At 42.8% G+C, this 21507-nt stretch overlaps 1 protein-coding gene across 1 annotated transcript in view; it reads right to left on the bottom strand.

Moving 5' to 3' along the window:
- LOC132815264 (cytochrome P450 7A1-like) overlaps positions 1 to 21137 on the bottom strand; it is a 54771-nt gene extending 33634 nt beyond the window's left edge. The window contains exons 1-2 of the mRNA XM_060824079.1: positions 21055 to 21137; positions 14879 to 15119 (exon numbers count right to left, since the gene is read on the bottom strand). Of these exons, the coding sequence (XP_060680062.1) occupies positions 14879 to 15119; positions 21055 to 21137 (324 nt within the window). The remainder of the gene's footprint in view (positions 1 to 14878; positions 15120 to 21054) is intronic.
- Positions 21138 to 21507: the final 370 nt, after the last annotated feature.

Here is a 21507-nt window from a genome sequence, read left to right as displayed (position 1 = left end):
ATAGATTTTATCCCTCAATACCTTCTCCAGCAACTTTTCCACCACTGACATCATGCTTATTGGTCTGTCGTTACCTGGAATATTCTTACTACCCTTTTTGTACAGGGGGATAAAATTAGCAACCCTTCAGTCCTCCGGAACTTCATCTATGTTTAAGGATGCTGTAATGACATCTGTCAGGGTTCCAGCTATTTCCTCTGTTGCCTCCCTCATCAACCTGGGATAGATCCCATCTGGTCCTGGGGATTTGTCCACCTTAATATCCTTTAGCCTAGCCAACACATCTTCTCTCCTTATGTCAACATGATCCAGATTAAACAAACTTCTATCTCTAATCTCAACATTGATCATGTCCCTCTCCTCAGTGAACACTGTAGCAAGGTAATCATTGAGAATCTCACCCATTTCCTCAGATTCGATATACAACCTTCCTTCCTTATCCTTTAGTGGACCAACCCTTTCTTTAGTTACCCTCTTGCTTCTTATATATGAATAAAAGGCCTTGGGATTCTCCTTAATTCTACTCGCTAAAGTTATTTCATGACCCCTTTTAGCCGCTTGAATCCTTGTTTAAGATTGGTCCTACTCTCTCAATATGCCTGTTCTGTTCTTACCTTCCCTTTTCCTCTTGGCTAGTCGCATGATTTCTCCTGTCATCCACGATTCATGAATATTACCTTTCCTATCCCTTGTTTTCAATGGGGCATGCCTATCCTGCACTATCTTTAACCTATCTTTGAAAGCCACATGTCAAATGTGGACTTCCCTCCAAATAGCTGCTCCCAACCCATATTTTCCAGCTCCTGCTAAACTTTGATATAATTAGCCTTGGTCCAGTTTTGTACTCTTCCCTTAGGACCACTTTCATCTTTGTCTATGATTATTCTAAAATGTACAGAATTGTGGTCACTATTCTGAAAGAAATCTCCCACTGCAACTTCTCCCACCTGGCCTGGCTCATTCCCCAGTACCAGGTCCAATATGGCCCCTTCCCTCATCGGACTATTGACAAACTGCTCTGGAAAACTCTCCTGAATGCTCCTTATAAATTCTGCCACATTCAGACCTCTGACACTAAGTGAAGAGCTGCTCTTTTTTTTGAGGAATTTTAGGTGTTGGAGGTGATTTCCTCGAATTCCAGGAGCAGCATTCCTGTTTTATATGCTGTTACATTGTTTTGGAACTTTAGAAAAAAAAGTCAAAACAACAGCAGTTTTAAAAAGGAGAAGAGCAGACAAAGGAAGCACATGGTGAGGGCAGTGCAGGAGAGAGAGAGAGAGAGAGAGAGAGAGAGAGAGAGAAAACCTGCACAGTTACTGCCTTTGCTGTTTTTGAATTCATGTGTCGCTGGACATCAGAGTGCATCCGGGAAAATTGACAAATAGTGAATTCCAGAGGAAGTGGTGGAGGCTGGTACAATTGCATCTTTTAAGAGGCATTTGGATGGATATATGAATAGGAAGGATTTGGAGGGATATGGGCTGGGAGCTGGCAGGTGGGACTAGATTGGGTTGGGATATCTGGTCGGCATGGACAGGTTCGACCGAAAGATCTGTTTCCATGCTGTACATCTCTATGACTCTATGGCATCTATCTCCCATTACCACCACCCTGTTGCCTCTATATCTTTCCATAATCTGATTACCTATTTGTTCTTCTACCTCACATTCACTGTTGGGAGGCCTGTAATACAGCCCTAACAATGTAACTGCACCCTTTTATTTCTCAGCTCTACCCAGAATGCCTCACTGCTCAAGACTATCCATAGTGTTCTCCTTTAGCACCGCTGTGATATCATCCCTGACCAGCGATGTAACTCCTTCCCCCCTTTTACTTCCCCCCCCCTGTCCTGTCTGAAGCATCAATTTCCTGGAACATTTAGTTGCCAATCATGCCCTTCCTTCAACCAAGTCTCTGTGATCACAGTAATGTCATACTCCCAGGCACCAATCCAAGCCCTAAGTTCATCTGCCCTATCCACTATACTCCTTGCATTAAAGTATATGCACTTCAGGCCACCAGTTCTTTTGCGTTCATCTGCTCTTGGCCTACTCTTCCCCTTGGTAATGTTAATTTCATGATCCTTACAGTCTCTAGTTTCCACCTCACTGTCTACTTGTCTTCTCTTCTGATTCCCAGCTCTCGGCCACATTAGTTACAACCTCCCCGACAGCAGTAGCAAAACCTCCCCCAAGCACATAAGTTCCAGTCTGGTTCAGGTATAGACCATTCAATTTGTAACAGTCCCATCTTCCCCAGAACCGATCCAAATGTCCCACAAATCTGAACCCCTCCCTCCTACACCATCCCTCAAGCCACATGTTCATCCTGTGGATTCTTTCATTTCTACCCTGGATAGCACGTGGCACTGGTAGCAATCCTGAGATCACTACCTTTGAGGTCCTCCTCTTCAAGTTTTCTCCTAGCTCCCTGAATTCTGCTTCCAGGATCTCATCTCATTTTTTTATTTACATCATTGGTGCCAATGTGCACCACGACAACTGGCTGTACATCGCCCCCCTTTAGAATGCTCTGCAGCCGATCGGTGACATCTCTGATCCAAGCACCTGGGAGGCCACATGCCATCTGGGATTCTCGTTTTTGGCCACAGAACCACCTCTCTACTCCCTTTACAATAGAATCCCTTATGATTATGATCCAACCCTTCTGAACAGCAGTGCCCGCCACGGTGCCATGATCCTGGCAACTGCTGCCCTCCCCTGGTGAGCCATCTACCCCAACAGAATCTAAAACAGTGTCCCTGTTTTGGAGGGAGATGATTGCAGAGTACCCTGCAGGGGATCTGAGTTCTTAAGATCATAAGATTTAGGAACACAATCAGACCCTTTGGCCCATCAAGACTGCTCTGCCATTCAGTCATGGCTGATATGTTTCTCAACCCCATCCTCCTACATTCTCCCCATAGCCCTTCATCTCTTTATTCATCAAGAACCGATATATCTCTGTCTTCAATATACTCAATGACTTAGTCAATGCAGCCTTCAATAGCAATGAGTTCCACAGATTAACTACTCTCCAGAAGAAAGAAGAAATTCCTCCTATTTCAGTCTAAAGATCATCCTTTCACTCTGAGGTCATGCCGGCAGGTCCTAGTCTCTCGTTGTAATGGAAACATCTTCTCCATGTCCACTTTATCCACTTTATCTCTGTATAATATAAGTATTAATCAGATCCCCCCCATCCCTCTAAACTCCCTTGGGTACACACCCAGAGCCCTCAACCGCTCCTTATATGACGAGCTCTTCATGCCCTATAGATTAGTTATGTCTAATCCGGTATTTTTGCCTGTTTTGAATAACAAGTGCCACTTTGAGGAGAGTTATCATCTGCAGATCTAATGTCACTTCAAAATGGCAACCATTCTGTGGTACTGCTGCAATATTCGACGTGTTATTTTGCAAACGCTCGGATATCTACTGCCTGATACTGAGGATGGACACTGAGAATTTATTTTATTCACTCACAGGATTTGGGTGGACATCAGAGGTGAGGCCAGTATTTATTGCCCCTTTACAAATTGCCCTTGAGAAGGTAGGGGTGATCCAATGTCACCCATGCTCCTTTCAACTCACATTCAATGACCATCTGATTTAAATACAAAAGCCCATTCCTGCATTTTAGCTCTGCATGGGCTGATGTAGTGGCCTGGTCTTGCTAATAGAAAATTAACTTTATTTGGTTTCCACAGATGCTGGTGCTGCAGGAAGATGTTGGTATAGTGGTAATGACACTGAACAACAATCCAGAGGTGCAGATGCTCCCAGACCTGTTGACGATTAGAGTGTTGCTGGAAAAGCACAGCAGGTCAGGCAGCATCCGAGGAGCAGGAAAATCAACGTTTTGGGCAAAAGCCCTTCATCAGGAATAGAGGCAGGGAGCCTCCAGGGTGGAGAGATAAATGAGAGAGGGGTGGGGGTGCGGAGACAGTAGCATAGAGTACAATAGGTGAGTGGGGGAGGGGATGTTGGTGATAGAGGAGGGTGGGGGAAGATAGCAAAGAGTACAATGGATGAATGGGGGTGGGAATGAAGGTGATAGATCAGAGAGGAGGGTGGAGTGGAGAGGTGGAAAGGAAGATATGCAGGTAATACAAGTCATGGGGACGGTGCTGAGCTGGAAGGTTGATTGAAGACGACTGTTTGAGGATAAATCTACATTGGACTGATGAAGCCCTTGAGGTATATAAGGACAGTAGGAAAGAACTTAAACAAGGAATTAGAACGGTTAAAAGGAATCACAAAAAGCAAACAGGATTAAGGAGAATCCTAAGACTTTTTATACATATATAAAAAGCAAGAGGGTAGCCTGGGAGAGGGTCAGCTTACTCACACACAAAGGAGGGAATCTCCGTGTGGAGCCAGAAGAGGGAGGTGAGGTCCTAATGAATACTTTGTGTCGATATTCACCAAAGAGAAGGAAGTGGTGAAGGATGATCTCAGGGAAGGGAGTGTCGAGTTTCTAAGCCAAGTTGCTATTAAAAAGGAAGAGGTGTTGTGCAGCTTAAAAAGTATTAAGGTAGATAAGTCCTCAGGTCCTGAGGGAATCTATCTCAGAATGTTGAGGGAGGCAAGAGAACAAATTGCTGGAGCATTGACAGACATCTTTGTATCCTCTTTGGCCACAGGTGAGATCCCAGAGGGCTGGAGAATAGTCAATGTTGTCCCATTGTATAAGAAGAGTAGCAGGGCTAATCCTGGAAATTACAGGCATGTGAGTCTCATATTGGTAGTAAGGAAATTATTGGGAAAAGATTCTCAAGAACAAATTTTATACAAATTTAAAAGCAAATGGACTGAATAGCAATGAACAGCATGGTTTTGTGTGGGGGAGATGGTGCCTCACTAACTTGATCAAGTTTTCTGAGGAGGTGACGAAGATGGTTGATGCTATCCAAATGGACTCAGTAAAGCCTTTGACAAGGTCCCTCCTGGCAGACTGGTACAAAAGGTGAAGTCACATGGTATCAGGGGTGAACTGCAAGATGGTTGCAGAACTGGCTTAGTCATAGGAGACAGAGAGTAGCGCTGGAAGGATGCTTTTCAGAATGGAGAGCTGTGACTAGTGATGTTCCACAGGACCCTGGGACCTGCGCTGTTCATCGTTTATATAGATGAGGGTAGGGCAGTTGATGTGGTATACATGGACTTCAGTAAATCCTTTGATAAGGTTCCACATGGTAGGCTGTTGGAGAAAGTGCAGAGGCATGGGATTGAGGGTGATTTAGCAGTTTGGATTAGAAACTAGCTTTCTGAAAGAAGGCAGCAAGTGAGTGTTGTTGGAAAATATTCAGCCTGGAGTCTGGTTACTAGTCGTGTGCTACAAGAATCTGTTTTGGGACCACTGCTGTTTGTCATTTTTATAAATGACTTAGACGCAGGCATAGGTGGATGGATTAGTAAATTTGCAGATGACACTAAAGTCGGTGGAGTAGTGGACAGTGTGGAAGAATGTTACAGGTTGCAGGGGGACTTGGATAAACTGCAGAATTGGGCTGACAGGTGGCATATGGAGTTCAATACAGTTAAATGTGAGGTGGGAACAATAACAGGAAGGCAGAGTACTGGGTCAATGGAAAGATTCTTGGTAGTGTGGATGTGCAGAGGGATCTTGGAGTCCATATTCATAGATCCCTGAAAGTTGCCACCCAGGTGGATAGTGCTGTTAAGAAGACATACGGTGTGTTAGGTTTCATTGGTAGAGGGATTGAGTTCCGGAGCCACAATATCATGCTGCAACTATACAAAATGTTAGTGCGGCCACACTCGGAATATTGTGTACAGTTCTGGTCCCCATATTTCGGGAAGGATGTGGAAGTATTGGAAAAGATGCAGAGGAGATTTACCAGGGTGTTGCCTGGTCTGGAGGGAAGATCTTATGCGGAAAAGCTGAGAGACTTGGGTCTGTTCTCATTGGAAAGAAGAAGATAAGAGGGGATTTGATAGAGACATTCAAGATGACCAGAGAATTAGATAGGGTAGACAGTGAAAGTCTTCCCTAAGATGATGACGTCAGCGTGAACAAGGGGGCATAACTACAAATTGAGGGGTGATTGATTTAAGACAGATGTCAGAAGCAAGTTCTTTACTCAGAGAGTGGTAAGGGCATGGAATGCCCTACCTGCCAATGTAGTTAACTCAGCCACATTAGGGAGATTTAAACAATCCTTGGATAAGCACATGGATGATGACGGGATAATGTAGGGGGACGAGCTGTGAATAGTTTACAGTCGGTGCAACATTGAGGGCCGAAGGGCCTGTTCTGCCTTGTATTGTCCAAGGTTTATGTTTTGTAACCCTTAGGAGTATTGATATACAGAGGGATCTGGGTGTGCAGGTCCACAGGTCACTGAAGGTGGCAATGCAGGTAGATACGGTAATGACATGCTTGCCTTTATTGGAAAGGGCATTGAGTATCAGGATAGACAAGTTATGCTGCAGCTTTCTAGAACTTTCATTCAGCCCCACTTGGAGTATTGCGTACCGTTCTGGTCACCGCACTACCAGAAGGATGTGGATGCCTTGGCGAGGGTACAGAAAAGGTTTATCAGCATGTTGCCTGGTCTGGGGGATTTTAGCCATGAAGAAAGATTGGATAGACTGGTTAACAGGAGTTTGAGGGGCAGCCTGATAAAAGTTTATAAGATTGTGAATGGCCTGGATAGAATGGGAAGTGTGAGGCTTTTTCCTAGGGTGGAGCGGTCAATTGCTTGGGGACACAGGTTCAAGGTGCCAGGGCAGCGGGGATGTTTAAAAGAGATGTGTGAGACAAGTTTTTCACACAATGGATGGTGAGTGCCTGGAATGTGTTGTGAGAAACGTTAGTGGAAACAAACACAATCACAGTATCCTAGAAGCACCTGTACGAATATGAACACAAAGGGAATAGAGGGATACGGATCCTGTAAGTGAAGATAGCTTTAGTCTGGAAGGGCAAAATGTGTCGGCGCAGACTTGAAAGGTCAGAGAGCCTGTTCCTGTCCTATATTGTTCTTTGTTGTTTGTTTTGTTCTCATATATCTGGACTATAATGGTTACAATGACAACTATCATTGATTGTTGTAAAACATTACATTTCTTCGACAGACTCTTTTTGACAAGGAAATCTGCCAGCCTTTCCTGGCCTAGACCCACAGCAATGTAGTTGAGTCTTAGTTACAGTCTGAACTGGCCAAACAAGCCATTCACTTCAAGGGTAACTCGGGGTGGGTAACAAATATCGTCCTTGCTGGGGAAGGCCACATCCATGAAAGCAAATATTTGCAGCATTTTTGTTTTTGTTTATCAAACAGGCTTAGAGGTGCAAAATGGATCAGCTTTTGACTATCACAATTGGCTAACACTTTAGAAGTGTCTCGTTGTGTAATTAAGCTTTTTTTTTAAAAATTGAAATTTAATCCTAAAAATGTGTATCATTTAATTAAGTTTAAAATCAACAGTTGTGCATGTCTTTCTAAGTTTGTAGATGACCAGTAGAAGGCAAAAAACCAAACAGTCAAGGAGGCAGAGACTTGAGATGAGGAGACTGAGAAAAAGAAGCACAGTAGATTTTACAATATTCACAAAACTGAAACACACTCAGGAGTTAATAATGCATGCTATACGGTTATGAAAAGTCATGTGGAGTAGGGTAAGAGGGAACATTCCTAGGGCTTTGAGATATTTTCCTCAGTGCTTTTGTCCTTCTTCCCCCAAGTTATAATCAATAATTAGCAATGTAGAAATTCACCTCCAAGTGCTTAACTGAAATGAGTAAACATGTAAATTGTAATGTCACAATTTAATTACTTGTGATGCTGAGCACAGTGTGAGTGCTTATGTGTGGTACATCAGTACAGAAAAAACATGTTTATGCAAAGTTAGCTAGGCTGGGATGAGGTTAAAATAACTGAAGAACAAAGAAAACAACTACAAACAGTGATTGATTATGTGCTTCCAAAAGCAACTTGAACAAACAAGAACGTGAAGTTGCTTAGATTAGATTCCCTACAGTGTGGAAACAGGCCCTTCGGCCCAACAAGTCCTCACCAACCCTCCGAAGAGCAACCCACCCAGACCCATTCCCTTACCCTACGCCTTTTTTTACTCCAACTAATGCACCTAACACTATGGGCAATTTAACATGGTCAATTCACCTAACCTGCACATCTTTGCACTGTGGGCAGAAACCCATGCATACACGGAGAGAACATGCAAACTCCACACAGGCAGTTGCCCGAGGTGGGAACTGAACCTGGGTCCCTGGTGCTGTGAGGCAGCAGTGCTTGCCACTGAGACACCATGCCGCCCTCTTGATTTAGCTGACGGATCAGGTATTGCTTACCCCGCAAAATAAGAATATCCTACATGTCCAAAGTTGTTCACATGTCACTGACTTGATTATGATCAGTAATATTAACCTTGCTAAGCCATGTGACAAGCTCAGACTATTGTAATGAAGACAGAAAAGAGTTATGACTAAGTCATTGCAATACAATTAAATTATATTTCTGAATCCACCAATTCATATACTGTTGCTCAACAACTTCCATTAAAATGTCCTCAATGTGTTCATTTCTAAATTAGATGCCCATTAGGAGAGCTAGAAGGGGGCATTTAAAAGTTTTAGCGAGTAGGATTAAGGAAAACACTGAGGCATTCTGCACTTATGTGAGGAACAAGTGGATGGTCAGAGTGAGGGTAGGGCTGATCAGGGATAGTGGAGGGAACTTGTGACTAGTGTTGGAGGGGGTAGGGGAGGTTCTTAATGAATGCTTTAGTATTCACTAAAAAGCGACATTGACATAGCTTAAAAATACAGGGTAGACCATTTAGGACAGAGATGAGGAGAAACTTCTTCACCCAGAGAGTGGTGGCTGTGTGGAATGCTCTGCCCCAGAGGGCAGTGGAGGCCCAGTCTCTGGATTCATTTAAGAAAGAGTTGGATAGAGCTCTCAAGGATAGTGGAATCAAAGGTTATGGAGATAAGGCAGGAACAGGATAGTGATTAAGGATGATCAGCCATGATCATATTGAATGGTGGTGCAAGCTCAAAGGGCAGAATGGCCTACTCCTGCACCTATTGTCTATTGTCTATTGTTTGTGAGGACAGCGTGAGACAGGCTGATTCACTCCAACAGGTTGATGTTAAGATGGAAACTATGCAGAATAGACAAGTCCCTTGCGCTAAACAGGATATACCCAAAGTTACTGCAGGACGCGAGGGAAGAGATTGCTGCACCTTTGGGCGATGATCTTTGCATTCTCACAGTCCACTGAAGTACTGCCAGATGATTGGAGGGTGGCAATTTTATTCTCTAGTTCAATAAAGGGAATAGGGATAACCCTGGGAATTACAGACCAGTCAGTCTTACATTGGTGGTGGGCAAATTATCAGAGAGGATTCTGAGAGACACAATTAATGATTTCTTGGAAAATCGTTGTTTGATGAGCGATAGTCAGCATGGACTTGTGAAGGGAGAGTCATGCCTCACAAACTTTATTGAATTCTTTGAGGATGTGATAAAACACATTGATGAAGGTGGAGCAGTGGATGTGGTGTACATGGATTTAGCAAGCTGTTTGATAAGGTTCTCCATGGTAGGCTCATTCAGAAAGTAAGGAGGCATGGGATACAGGGAAATTTGGTTGTCTGGACACAGAATTGGCTGGCCCATAGAAGACAGAGGGTGGTAATAGATGGAAAGCATTCAGCCTGGAGCTCAGTGAGTGACCGGTGGTGTTCCACAAGGATCTGTTCTGGGACCTCTGCTCTTTGTGGTTTTTATAAATGACTTGGATGAGGAAGCGGAAGGGTGGGTTAGTAAGTTTGTGGATGACAGGAAGGTTGGTGGAGTAGTGGATAGTGTGGAGGGCTGTTATAGTTTGCAACAGGGCACTCACAAGGTGCAGAACTGGGCTGATAAATGGCAGATGGAGTTCAACCTGGAAATTAATTTTGGAAAGTCTAACTTGAATGCAGAATACAGGGTTAAGGGTAGGATTCTTAACATTGTAGAGGAACAGAGAGATCTTGGGGTCCATATCCATCGATCCCCTAATATTGCCACCTAAGTTGATGGTGTTCTTAAGAAGGAACATGATGTGTTTGGTTTCATTAGCGGAGATTTGAGTTTAAAAGCTGTGAGGTTATGCTGCAGTTCTATAGAGCCCTGGTTAGACCAGCATCCAAGGAACAGGAGATTCGACGTTTCGGGCATAAGCCCTTCTTCAGGAAGGCTTATGCCCGAAACTTCGATTCTCCTGCTCCTTGGATGCTGCCTGACCTGCTGCGCTTTTCCAGCAACACATTGTCAGCTCTAATCTCCAGCATCTGCAGACCTCACTTTCTCCCCTGGTTAGACCACACTTGGAATACTGTGTTCAGTTCGGGTTGCCTCATTATAGGAAGGATGAGGAAGCTTTAGAGAGGGTTCAGAGGACATTTACCAGGATGCTGCCTAGACTAGAGGGCATGTCGTATGAATAAAGGTTGAGGAAGCTGGGGCTTTTCTCACTGGAGTGAAGAAGGTGAGAGGCGACTTGATAGAGGTGTACACCATGTTGAGTGGCATAGATAGAGTGAATAGCCAGAGAATTTTTTCCCATTATGAAAATGTCTACCATGAGGGACCATAATTTTAAGGTGTTTGGAGGAAGGTTTAGGGAAGATGTCAGAGGTAGGTCCTAAGTAGAGTCAGATACATTCAGGATATTTAAACAACTCTTGGATAGGCCCATGGGTGATAGTATAATGAAGGGTATGAAGGTTAATTGATCTTAGAAGAGGATAAAAGGTCAGCAGAACATCAAGAGCTGAAGGGCCTGTAGTGTTCTATAACATTAATAGTTATTCTTTGATGGTATTAATTATGTCAAATTGGATACTCAAAACAAAATGGTTTCTCCTGCATCTATGTTTAGCTTCACTTCCATGATTTTGGTAAGAAGGATTTAAATCATTATCACCCTGATTTATAAGAAAAACAAAGACTACAGAGACTACTCAGCAGGTCAAGAGCATCTGTGAAGACAGCAATGGAGTTCCTTTTTCAGGCCAATGACCTTTCATCAGAACCATGGAAGAGGGGAGGCAAACAGAAGAGGGGTGCAGCAGAAAGAACAAAAAAGGAAAGATTGTACTAAGGTGGAGGGCAAAGAGATTAACTCATGAAAAAATCAACTATGCAAAAGCCAATGAGAGTAGTATTGTGACAGAGAAGGTAAGATTAGCTATATAACAGCTGTCTCAGCGCAATAGGGAGGGATAACAAAAAATAGAAGCCAGCAAAATATAATACCCCAAAAACATATAGGCCAAGATGACAGAGGTTATTACCTAAAGTTGCTCAATATTGAATCCAGAAGGCTACAGAGTACAGAGAGTAAAATGAGGTTGGAGCTGTGAAGAGGGATCTAAAATAGGTGGAAATTTGGCTCTGTGATCGGGATTCCCTGACCAATGGAGAACTAGTGGGAGCCCTGCATCGCTTTCCTGGAGAAAGGACATTGTGAATTAATCATCCTCAGGCATTTAGCTAGTGAAAGGACTGAAGCAGGACATAAAGGAAGCAGCATATGAAATAGATTCAGGCCTCCAATAAGACAAAACAAAAGGAATTTCAGAGTCAGGACAGTTGTTGGGACAGCATAGAAAAAGAAAACATACTGGATGAACAGAAGGCTTAAGCTTTGATATTATTAGAAAGATCCAGGTGAAATAACTCCACAGAGACTGGTATCCCATCACCATGGGATCACCATCACCTTTATTTACACATGGAGAATCCTTGACACTGATCCAGCTGCTGGAGTGAACAGAGCCTCTAACACGCATGTTTATATCTGTCAGCCAGGGCTCCCTGTTTGGACCAGCCTAACAGTCCCAGTCAGGGAACTCTTATTCTGTGAGGTGCACCTGGCTGAACTTATTACTAGCACTATACCAGGATATAAAACCTACTAAATGAGCAGGAAGCTCTTCAGTAACAAACCAGTAAGTGCTAAGAGGTTTTGAACCCTTTGAAATAATTTGAGGAATGAAACCTCTCAGCAGTTAAACTAGAACAAACGATGGATGTGATGCTTCAGAATCTGTAAATTCTAGAACAACAGAGGCAATCTGTGAAATGAAAACTTGGAAACACATACAGGAAAGATGGAGAATATCACTGAGGAATGTGGTAATCAACAGCACCTGCAGAATTTGTAATCAGATTCCGGAAAGATGGGAAAATAACAGAGTTATTGTGGTGAGTGATTTTATTCCTCCTTATTGACCGGGACTCCTTTAGTGCCAGGGGTGTGGATGTGGAGAAATTTGTTAGTTGTGTCCAGGAGGGTTTTTTGAAACAGTATGTGGATAGTCCAACAAGGGAGGGGCCCAAATTGGACTTTGTGTTGGGAAACTGAACCTGACCAGGTGATCAATGTTTTAGTAGGGGAGCATTTTGGAATTAGTGACCATAATTCCTTACGTTCTTAGATGCTTACGGTTAAGGACAAGAGTGGATCTTGGATGAAGGTGTGAAATTGGGGCAAGGCTAACTATAACCGCCTTCAGCAAGAATTGGAGAATGTAAATTTGAGGCGGCTGCGTGAGGTTAAATCCATATCTGGTATGTGGGAGGGTTTTAAAGACTAGCCTGTAAAAATGAAGGGCAGGAATGGCAGGATTCGGGAACTATGATTGACAAGGGAAATTATCAGCTTTGTCAAAAGAAAATAAAGCAAATCTAAGTTCTAGGCAACTAAAAACAGACAAAGTCCTCGAAGAACATAGGGAAAGTCGGAAGGAACTCAAATGGGAAACTAGGAGGATTAAAGAGGCTATGAAAACTCCATGGTCAGCAGGGTTATGGAGAATCCCAAGGCATTTTATACATATATTAGGAACAAGAAGGTTGCTAGGAAAAGATAATGTCCACTCAACAATAAAGGAGGGAGGTTATGTGTGGAGCCACAGGTGATGGGTGAGATCTTTAATGAGCACTTTACATCAGTATTCACCAAAGGGAGGAACGTGAAGGATGCTGAGGTCAGGGAAAGGTGTGTGAATATTTGCGGGCAGGTCAACATAACAAAGGAGGAAGTGTTAGGTATCTTGAAATACATTAAGTTAGACAAATCCCCAAGGCCAGTGGGATCTACCCAAGGATACTATGGGAGGAAATAGCTGGGGCCTTAACAGATACTTTGCATCCTTTTTGACTTCAGGTGAGGTTCCAGGGGACCGGAGAATGGCCAGTGGTGCTCCTTTGTTTAAGAAGAGAAACAGAGATAATCCAGATAATTAAAGGCCAGTGAGCCTGATATCAGTGGTGGGGAAGCTGTTGGAGAAGATACTGAGAGATGGAATTTATTCACATTTGGAAGTAAATGGACTTGTTAGTGATAGGCACCATGGGTGTCTGTAGGGGAAGGTCATATCTAACCAATTTGATTGAGTTTTTTGAGTAGGTGACAAGAACGATTGATGACAGAAGGGCAGTAGGTTTTGTCTACAATGGACTTTAGTAGGATATTTAATAAGGTACTTCATTGCAGGCTGGTACAAAAGGTAGAGTCTCCAGGGATTTGAGGTGCACTGGCTGGATGATGCAAAACTGGCTTGGTCATAGAAGACAGTCAATAGTGGTGAAAGGGCATTTTTCAGAATGGAGATCAGTAACTCATGGTGTCCTGCAAGGATCAGTGCTGGGATCTTTGCTGTTTGTAATGTATATAAATAATCTGGAAGATAATGTAGGTGGTCTGACATGTAAGTCAAAATTGATGGAATTGCAGATAGTGAGGAGTATTGTTAAAGGATACAACAGGAGATAATGATAGATTGCAGGTTTGAGCAGAGAAATGGCAAATAGAGTTTAATCTGGACAGATTTGAGGTGATGAATTTTGGAGGAGTTATACAATAAATGGCCGAACCCTTAGCAGAATTGATGCATAGAGGGATCTGGGCATACAGATCCACAGATCCCTGAATGTGACAACACAGGTGGATAAGGTGGGCATCGGCCAGGGTATTGAATATAAAAGTTGGCAAGTTACATCACAACTGTATAAAACTTTAGTTAGGCCACATTGAGAATATTGCATGCCGTTCTGGTCACCACGCTACCCGAAGGACGTGGATGCTTTAGAGATGGTGCAGAGAAGGTTCACCAGGATGTTGCCTGGTCTGGAGGGTTTTAGTTCTGAGGAGAGGTTGGATAAACTCTGATTGCTTTCCTTGGAAAGACAGAGGCCAAGGGGCGACCTGATTGAGGTCTACTAAACTATGAGAAGCATAGATAGGGTGGTTAGTCAGAGCCTTTTTCCCAGAAAAGGTCAACTACAAGAATGCAAATGTTCAAGGTGAGAGGGGGAATATTTAAGGGAGATGTGCAGGGAAAATGTTTCACTCAGAGGGTGGTGGGTGCCTGGACCTCACTGCTACTGGAGGTTGCGGAAGTAGGTATGTTGGCAGTGTTTAAGTTGTGTCTAGATAGTCGCATGAACAGTGGGATAGAAACCACGCATGGGCAATAAGTAGTTGTTCTAAATTGGGACTAGAATTGGCGCAGGCTTAGTGAGCTGAAGGCTGTTCCTGTGATGTACTGTATTATGTTGTACTTATTAAAATAAACTAGCTCACAGAGTTCATCAATCCCTAATGAGTGACTGATTGTTACACATTATCATTTACATGACAGTTGTATAATTTTCATTACACTGTAATTGCAAGACAATTTGCCATTAGTTAGACTTCTTGAGAAATATGATAGATCAGTTAAATCACAGAAAGTAATACAATATGATGAATAAAATTAGTAACTTATTCCGTTCACGATTTTGCACTGTTACTAAAGAACCAATACTTCAGAAAACAAGTAGGATTCTCACCCGTCTTGAAATTTTTAATGCAATGGTCTGAAAATCCAGATTTTTTCCATGTCGAATTACAGAGCTGTATGAGAAGGGGTCAGTGATGAAAGTGATGAAGTTCCCAGCTATTTTACATGTAAAAGCATCTCCATATTTCTTCTGGCGAATTTGCAGAAACTTCAGAGGATTAGCACCAAATTCTAGAGCACAACCAATGTATGGAATCCAACCATTTTCTATGGGAGGCTCCCCCTCTCTTCTGTGGAAAGAAAAGTATTGAAATAAATCAATGGAAATGAATATTCCCTGCACGTCATTTAAATATAGTAGATGAGCAAGAATCACATCCCTCCAACAAAATTCACCCCAATAGTATTGAGGAAAGATACTAGAGAAAAATGCAATCCATCCAGTTTCATGTTGATTCTAACCCTTACGTAGACCTGTTTCTTATTGCCCATGCAGTTTCTATGTCTCTGTTTGCCTCCCGTTCATGTGTCTATCAAGTTACATCTTAAAAGTTGCTAACTTACCTGCTTCCACCACCTCCACTGGCAGTGCGTTCTAGACACCCACTAACCTCTGTGTGAAAAATTTCCCTGATCTTCTCCACTAAACTTTCTCCCTCTCACTTTGAACCTGTGCTCTTTTGTAGTTAACCGTTCCACTCCAGAAAATACCCTCTGACTATCCAGTCTATCTATGCTTCTCATTATTTTGTAGGCCTCTGTTGTCACCCTTCAGCCTCCGTCTTTCAAGTGAACACAATTCAAGTTTATCCAATCTCTCCTCATAACTAAAACCCTCCAGACCAGGCAACATCCTGGTGAACCTTTTCTGCACCATCTCTAAAGCATCCACATCCTTCAGAAATGTATGCAATATTCCAAATTGGCCTAACTAATGTTTTATACAGCTATAACATAACTTGCCAACTTTTATATTCAGTGCCCCAGGTGATTAAGACATGTGTGCTTTCTTGACCACCCTGTGATGCAACTTTCAGGGATCTGTGAACCTGTACACCCAGATCCCTCTATACGTCAATGCTGCTAAGCGTTCTGCCATTTATTGTATAACTCTCACGTGAACTTGATCTTCCAAAATGCATCATTTTGCATCTGTCCAGATTAAACTCTATTTGCTATTTCTCTGTCCAAATCTGCAATCAATCTCCTACAATACCTTTTGACAATACTCCTCAGTATCTGCAATTCCATCAATTTTGGTGTCACCTACAGACTTACTAACCAGACCCACCTACATTTTCCTCCACCTTATTTATATATATTACAAACAATGAAGATCCCAGCACTGAACCTTGCGGGATACCACAAGTTACTAATCTCCATTCTGAAAAGCACCCTTCCACCACTACTCTCTGTCTTCTATGACCTAGCCAGTTTTGTATCCATTTGTCCAGTACACCTCAAACCCCTTGAAACTCTACCTTTTGTACCAGCCTGCAATAAAATACCTTATCAAATGCCTTACCCCAAGTAGACAAGATCAAACGCTCTTCCCTCATCAATCATTCTTGTCACCTACCCAAAAACCTCAATCAAGTTGGTTAGACATGACCTTGCCCAAAAACACCCATGTTGCCTATCACTAACAAGCCCATTCATTTCCAAATGTGAACAAATCCTGTCTCTCAGTATCTTCTCCAGCACTGATGTCAGCCTCACTAACCTGTAATTACCTGGATTATTTCTGTTTCTCTCCTTAAACATTTAAACATCTTTGAATTTTTTTATACACTGATAAAGTATGAGAGTTTTGAGTTTTTGTTACATGGAGCTTCTTTGTATTTGATCATGGGAAGTGAATGTCAAAGTCTAGGGCCACATTTATTACCTGCTCCTACTTTCCCAAATGACAGTTCAGAGTCACCCACACTGCTCTGGGTCTGGAGTCATGTGTAGGCCAGATACCAGGTAGGCACAGCATGAGTGAACCAGGTGGGTTTTTACAATTGACAGTGGTGACATGGTCACCTTTAGGTGGGCTTTTTATTTCAGATTCTTTTCTTTTAATTTAAATGTTACCATTTACCCCTTCCCATAGTGGGATTCAAACCCCAGGTCCCCTGGATAATTGGTCTAAGGGTCTGGACTGCTAGTGCAGTGATATTATCAGTACACCCCTACTTGCCCTTTTATACCTTCCCTAGTGATTTTATTGGTTTCTAGTTATCTTCCTTTTGCTACTTCAGTTCCCTTGAATTTGTAAACATTATTGCAAAATATTTCAGTTCTCTATTCCAGATTAAATGACTTACACTCCCATCTAGAGACCCTCCAACCACATGGCCTCAACATTGATTTCACCAGCTTCCTCATCTCTCCACCCCCACCTCATCACAGATTCAACTCGGCACTGCCCTCTTGAATTGTCCTACCTGTCCATCTTCCTTCTCATCTATCCACTTCAGCCTTTGTTCTGACCGATCACTATCACTCCCCACCTGCACCCAACTATCATCTTCCAAGCTACCTTCCTCCTAGCCCCATCCCCTCCCCTATTTATCTCTCATCACCCATTCCCCAACCCACCCACCCACCCACATTTCTGATGAAGGCTTATGCCCAAAGCGTCAAGTCTCTACTCCTCAGTTGCTACCTGACCCACTGTGCTTTTCCAGCACCACAAATTTTGACTCAGATTTCCAGCATTTGCAGTCCTCACTTTCTCTTTGTGGGATTAATGCAGAGACATAAGGGGTTCTGGTTCAAATCCTGCCACAGCAAATTTGTTCTAAGAGCCTAATGGTGACCATTTTGTTGATTGTTGGAACAATCCATCTGGGTCACTAATGTCCTTTAGGAAAGGAAACTGCCATCCTTACCTGGTCTGGCCGACGTGAGACTTCAGACCGATAGCAATGTGATTCACTCTTAACTGCCCCTGGGTAATTAGGGATAGGCAATAAATGCTGGCCCAGCCAATGATGCCCTCATCCCATGAATGAATAAAATAAAATCAATTTTGAATTGACTTTGGGAGAATTGACATGGAAAGTGATACTATTTCGGAATGTGTAGGTGAGTGTCCACCTTAGTGCTCAAAGCCTGAAAGGTGACATGGCACATTGATAAGGTGGTTACAAAAATAAACATATTGGTTAAATGTGTGCCTCTATCCATAGGTCAAGATAACAGGAAAAAAATTATGCTACAATTCTGCAAGTCACTGGCAGACCTTCAGCTGGAGTGTTGCTGTGAATTCTCAGCAACATGTTTCAGGAGAGATGTAAATAGTTTAAAAAGGAAGAGAGAAGATTTTTTTTAAAATGGAGGACTACTTAATTTGGAACAATGGGGCAGCACAGTGGCTCAGTGGTTAACACTGCTGCCTGACAGCACCAGGACCTGGGTTCAATTCCAGCCTCAGGTGACTGCTTGTGTGGAGTTTGCATGTTCTCCCTGTGTCTGCATGGGTTTCTGGGTGTTCCAGTTTCCTCCCACAGTCCAAAAGTGTGCAGGTTAGGTGAATTGGAGATGCTAAATTACTCATAATGTTCAGGGGTGTGTAGGTTAATGCATTAGTCAGGAGTTTAAAGTTGAGTAATGGGTCTGGGCAGGTTACTCTTCAGAGGGTCAGTGTGGACTTGTTGGGCCAAATGGCCTTTTTCCACACTGTAGGGATTCCATGATGTTCTGTGAAAGAAAATTAAAAAGTGACCAAATGTAGATTTTTTCAAGATGTTGAAGCATTTTATGAGTAGGTGGAAAAAGGTTAGCCCCTCTGGTAAGTGAGTCAGGAACAGATTTAATATCATTGGGAATGATGGTGGGGTAGGAGTGAGAGGATATTTTATTCCACTTTTGGAACAATGTGCCTGAGAAGATGGCAGAAGCTTATTCCATAAATAATTTTTGAATTTGGGCAGGTTATAAGGAACATACGGAGTTATGGATTAAAACAAAATTGATGCGGGATTGAGCATTCTTGTTCTTTCCAAAGACCAATATATGACAAACTGAACAGCCACTTTCTGTGCTGTAAATTCCCATGAGTCTGTGAATATACTGCAACACATGGGTAATTCTTAAAGACACTTTCAGACAAATTGTCCCCTTTTAATAAAAGTAGATGAAAACGTTGCTCTTGGGTTGGCAGCTTTCTTGGAAACCCTTCAACTGTTTATCTTGAAGCTGATAGATTTATCTTTGGATATCAATAGCCATCCTTTGCTCTTTCTCTCTTTATCTATTCTGTTACTTTGTCCAGATTTCTCTGGATCTCATAGTTAGTGCATTTTATCCCAATGGGCCGTTAGCTGGGTTGAGTTGTTGGCAGCCTTGAGTCTGACTATGACAGCTATGTCTCCAAGTCCCAGTGAAATCTCGATCAATATTGAGAAAGTGCTTCCTTTTAGCTCAGACATTAAACTGAAACCCTGTACACTTTCAAAAGTAATGGAGCCTACAGCAATGTTTCAGATAAGAATGGCTGAGTTCCCTCTGATATCCTGGTCAATATTAAGCCCTTAACTGACATTAGAAAACAGATCATCTGATCATTATCTTATCACTGACTACCACTAATCTTTGCAGCAAATGACATCTTTTATTTCAATTGGATACTTTCCTTCACTTCTTTAGCTAGTTATGGATGATGCATTCTCTGTCAATATTGTTCAGAATTCTGAAATATCTCCTTAAATGTTTATCACTATTTCTCTACCATATTTTTGAATCTGTTCAGCCAGGCAACGCTGTGTTCATGTCCCAGTGACTGCCTTTGCTTAAGTTTAAAACTGTAGTTTCAGGTACACTCTGAGACTGAATGTGAAATTCTACATTTTGTATTCGCTTATACCAAGAAGATCCTTTCCAGGATTAACCAATCCTGTTTCAGTACACATTATCAGATTAAAAATACCCTCTCTCTGACTGGTTCTAAAATGTACTATTCTGAGAAACTGTCCTGAATATTCTCTATAAATGCATCTTTCAGGTTCACTTTTGCTACTTTGAGTCATCTAATCTATACTGATTGTGCAGGCGAGAAGACTAACGGCCCCACATCTGCTCCTGTTTCACATGAAGATTAAAATCTCCCACATTTACTGCAGTACCTTTCCTGTAAGCATCATGCTATTTCTTGATTTACACTCAGTCCTGTATGGTGGCCAGGTTAGGAAGCCCACCGACCTTTCTCAGCAAGGCCTTCTTTCCCTTGTGCCTTCTTATTTTCATCCAAACTGATTCTGCATTTTGATCGGTGTATCACAATCATTTCTCACTGAATTACTGAACTCTCAGATTTAACAAACAGAACTGCTCACCTCTCCTAACTTTATTTCAAAATGACAAATCCCATTAGTGGGCGGCACGGTGGCACAGTGGTTAGCACTGCTGCCTCACAGCGCCAGAGACCCGGGTTCAATACCTGCCTCAGGTGACTGACTGTGTGGAGTTTACACATTCTCCCCGTATCTGTGCGGGTTTCCTCCAGGTGCTCCGGGTTCCTCCCACAGTCCAAAAAGGAGCAGGTTAGGTGAATTGATCGTGCTAAATTGCGTGCAGTGTTAGGTGTAGGGGAATGGGTCTGGGTGGGTGCGCTTCGGAGGGTCGGTGTGGACTTGTTGGGCCGAAGGGCCTGTTTCCACACTGTAAGTAATCTCATCTAATAAGAAAAGATCAGGGAAAAAGTAAAACTTTACTGTTTTATGAAAAAGTTTCTTTCTTCCCTTGTGAAAGAACTCCATCCAGCAGTAAGTGTGCTCACAGCTTGTACAGAAAGGTTTTCCCAACATTAACTGGATAAGGTTACACACAAACTGCTGGGCTTCCGGCCATAGCAACTGGCCCAAGAGCTGCCTCCTGCTAATGAACCTGGCCCCTAAAAGCCCACATTGCCAGCTTTTATTCTATGTCTTCACCATCCTCTAGACTGGCATAAACAGGGCATTCTGGACAAGATAATTATCCTGTAACACTGTTAAAAAAAACAGAATGCATTCTATCTTATAAAAGTAATGTGGATGAAGATGTGCAGAAGAAAATACTGAGCAAAGGGTATGGGAATGAGAATAGATGAATAGTATTTTCAGAAAGGATCGCCTGTCTCTTTAGTACTGATTGAAAGGTGAAATTCTATTATTCCAGGATTTACAAAGGGAGTTGTGTTTCTGACGGTACAAGATTGTGAAGATCGCAGAGACAGTAAGGGAAATGTGCACTTGCCTTCTCCTGATTTTTAGCAGCAAGAACAAGCCGAGAGAGAGAGCTACCAATGTGCCCACGATCCACACATTCAGCGCTGCCATTGGGGGCAATTTGTCCGGAACAGCAGGAGGGCTCAGCAGCAACTGGGCGTCGGTACAGCTTCCCTTCGATCTGCCCGGATCCACTGCCAAAGTTTGTAGATTCACTTTATGGACGGCTCCAGCCGGTCAGGCAGAGAGAGAGAGAGAGAGCAGCTGTGAAAGGGATAAAGTCCTTTCAGAGGGGACAAAGGAGGTCGTGGCTCGGACTCAGCCAATGCTGTGAACTTTAGCCGCTCACAGCGCCACAGAGACAGCTCTCGAAGCTCAATCCCTTTTCAATCTGAACGGGGGGGGGGGGGTGGGCTGGGAAGGAGGAGAAACATAAAAGAACTGTGGGTGCTGAAAATCCGCAATAAAATCACCAAGTGCC

This window comes from Hemiscyllium ocellatum, chromosome 4, assembly GCF_020745735.1.
Source record: "Hemiscyllium ocellatum isolate sHemOce1 chromosome 4, sHemOce1.pat.X.cur, whole genome shotgun sequence".
In the NCBI taxonomy this organism is placed as follows: domain Eukaryota; kingdom Metazoa; phylum Chordata; class Chondrichthyes; order Orectolobiformes; family Hemiscylliidae; genus Hemiscyllium; species Hemiscyllium ocellatum.
The sequence above is the reverse complement of the archived record's forward strand: the minus strand, read 5'-3'. Positions and strand labels throughout refer to the sequence as shown.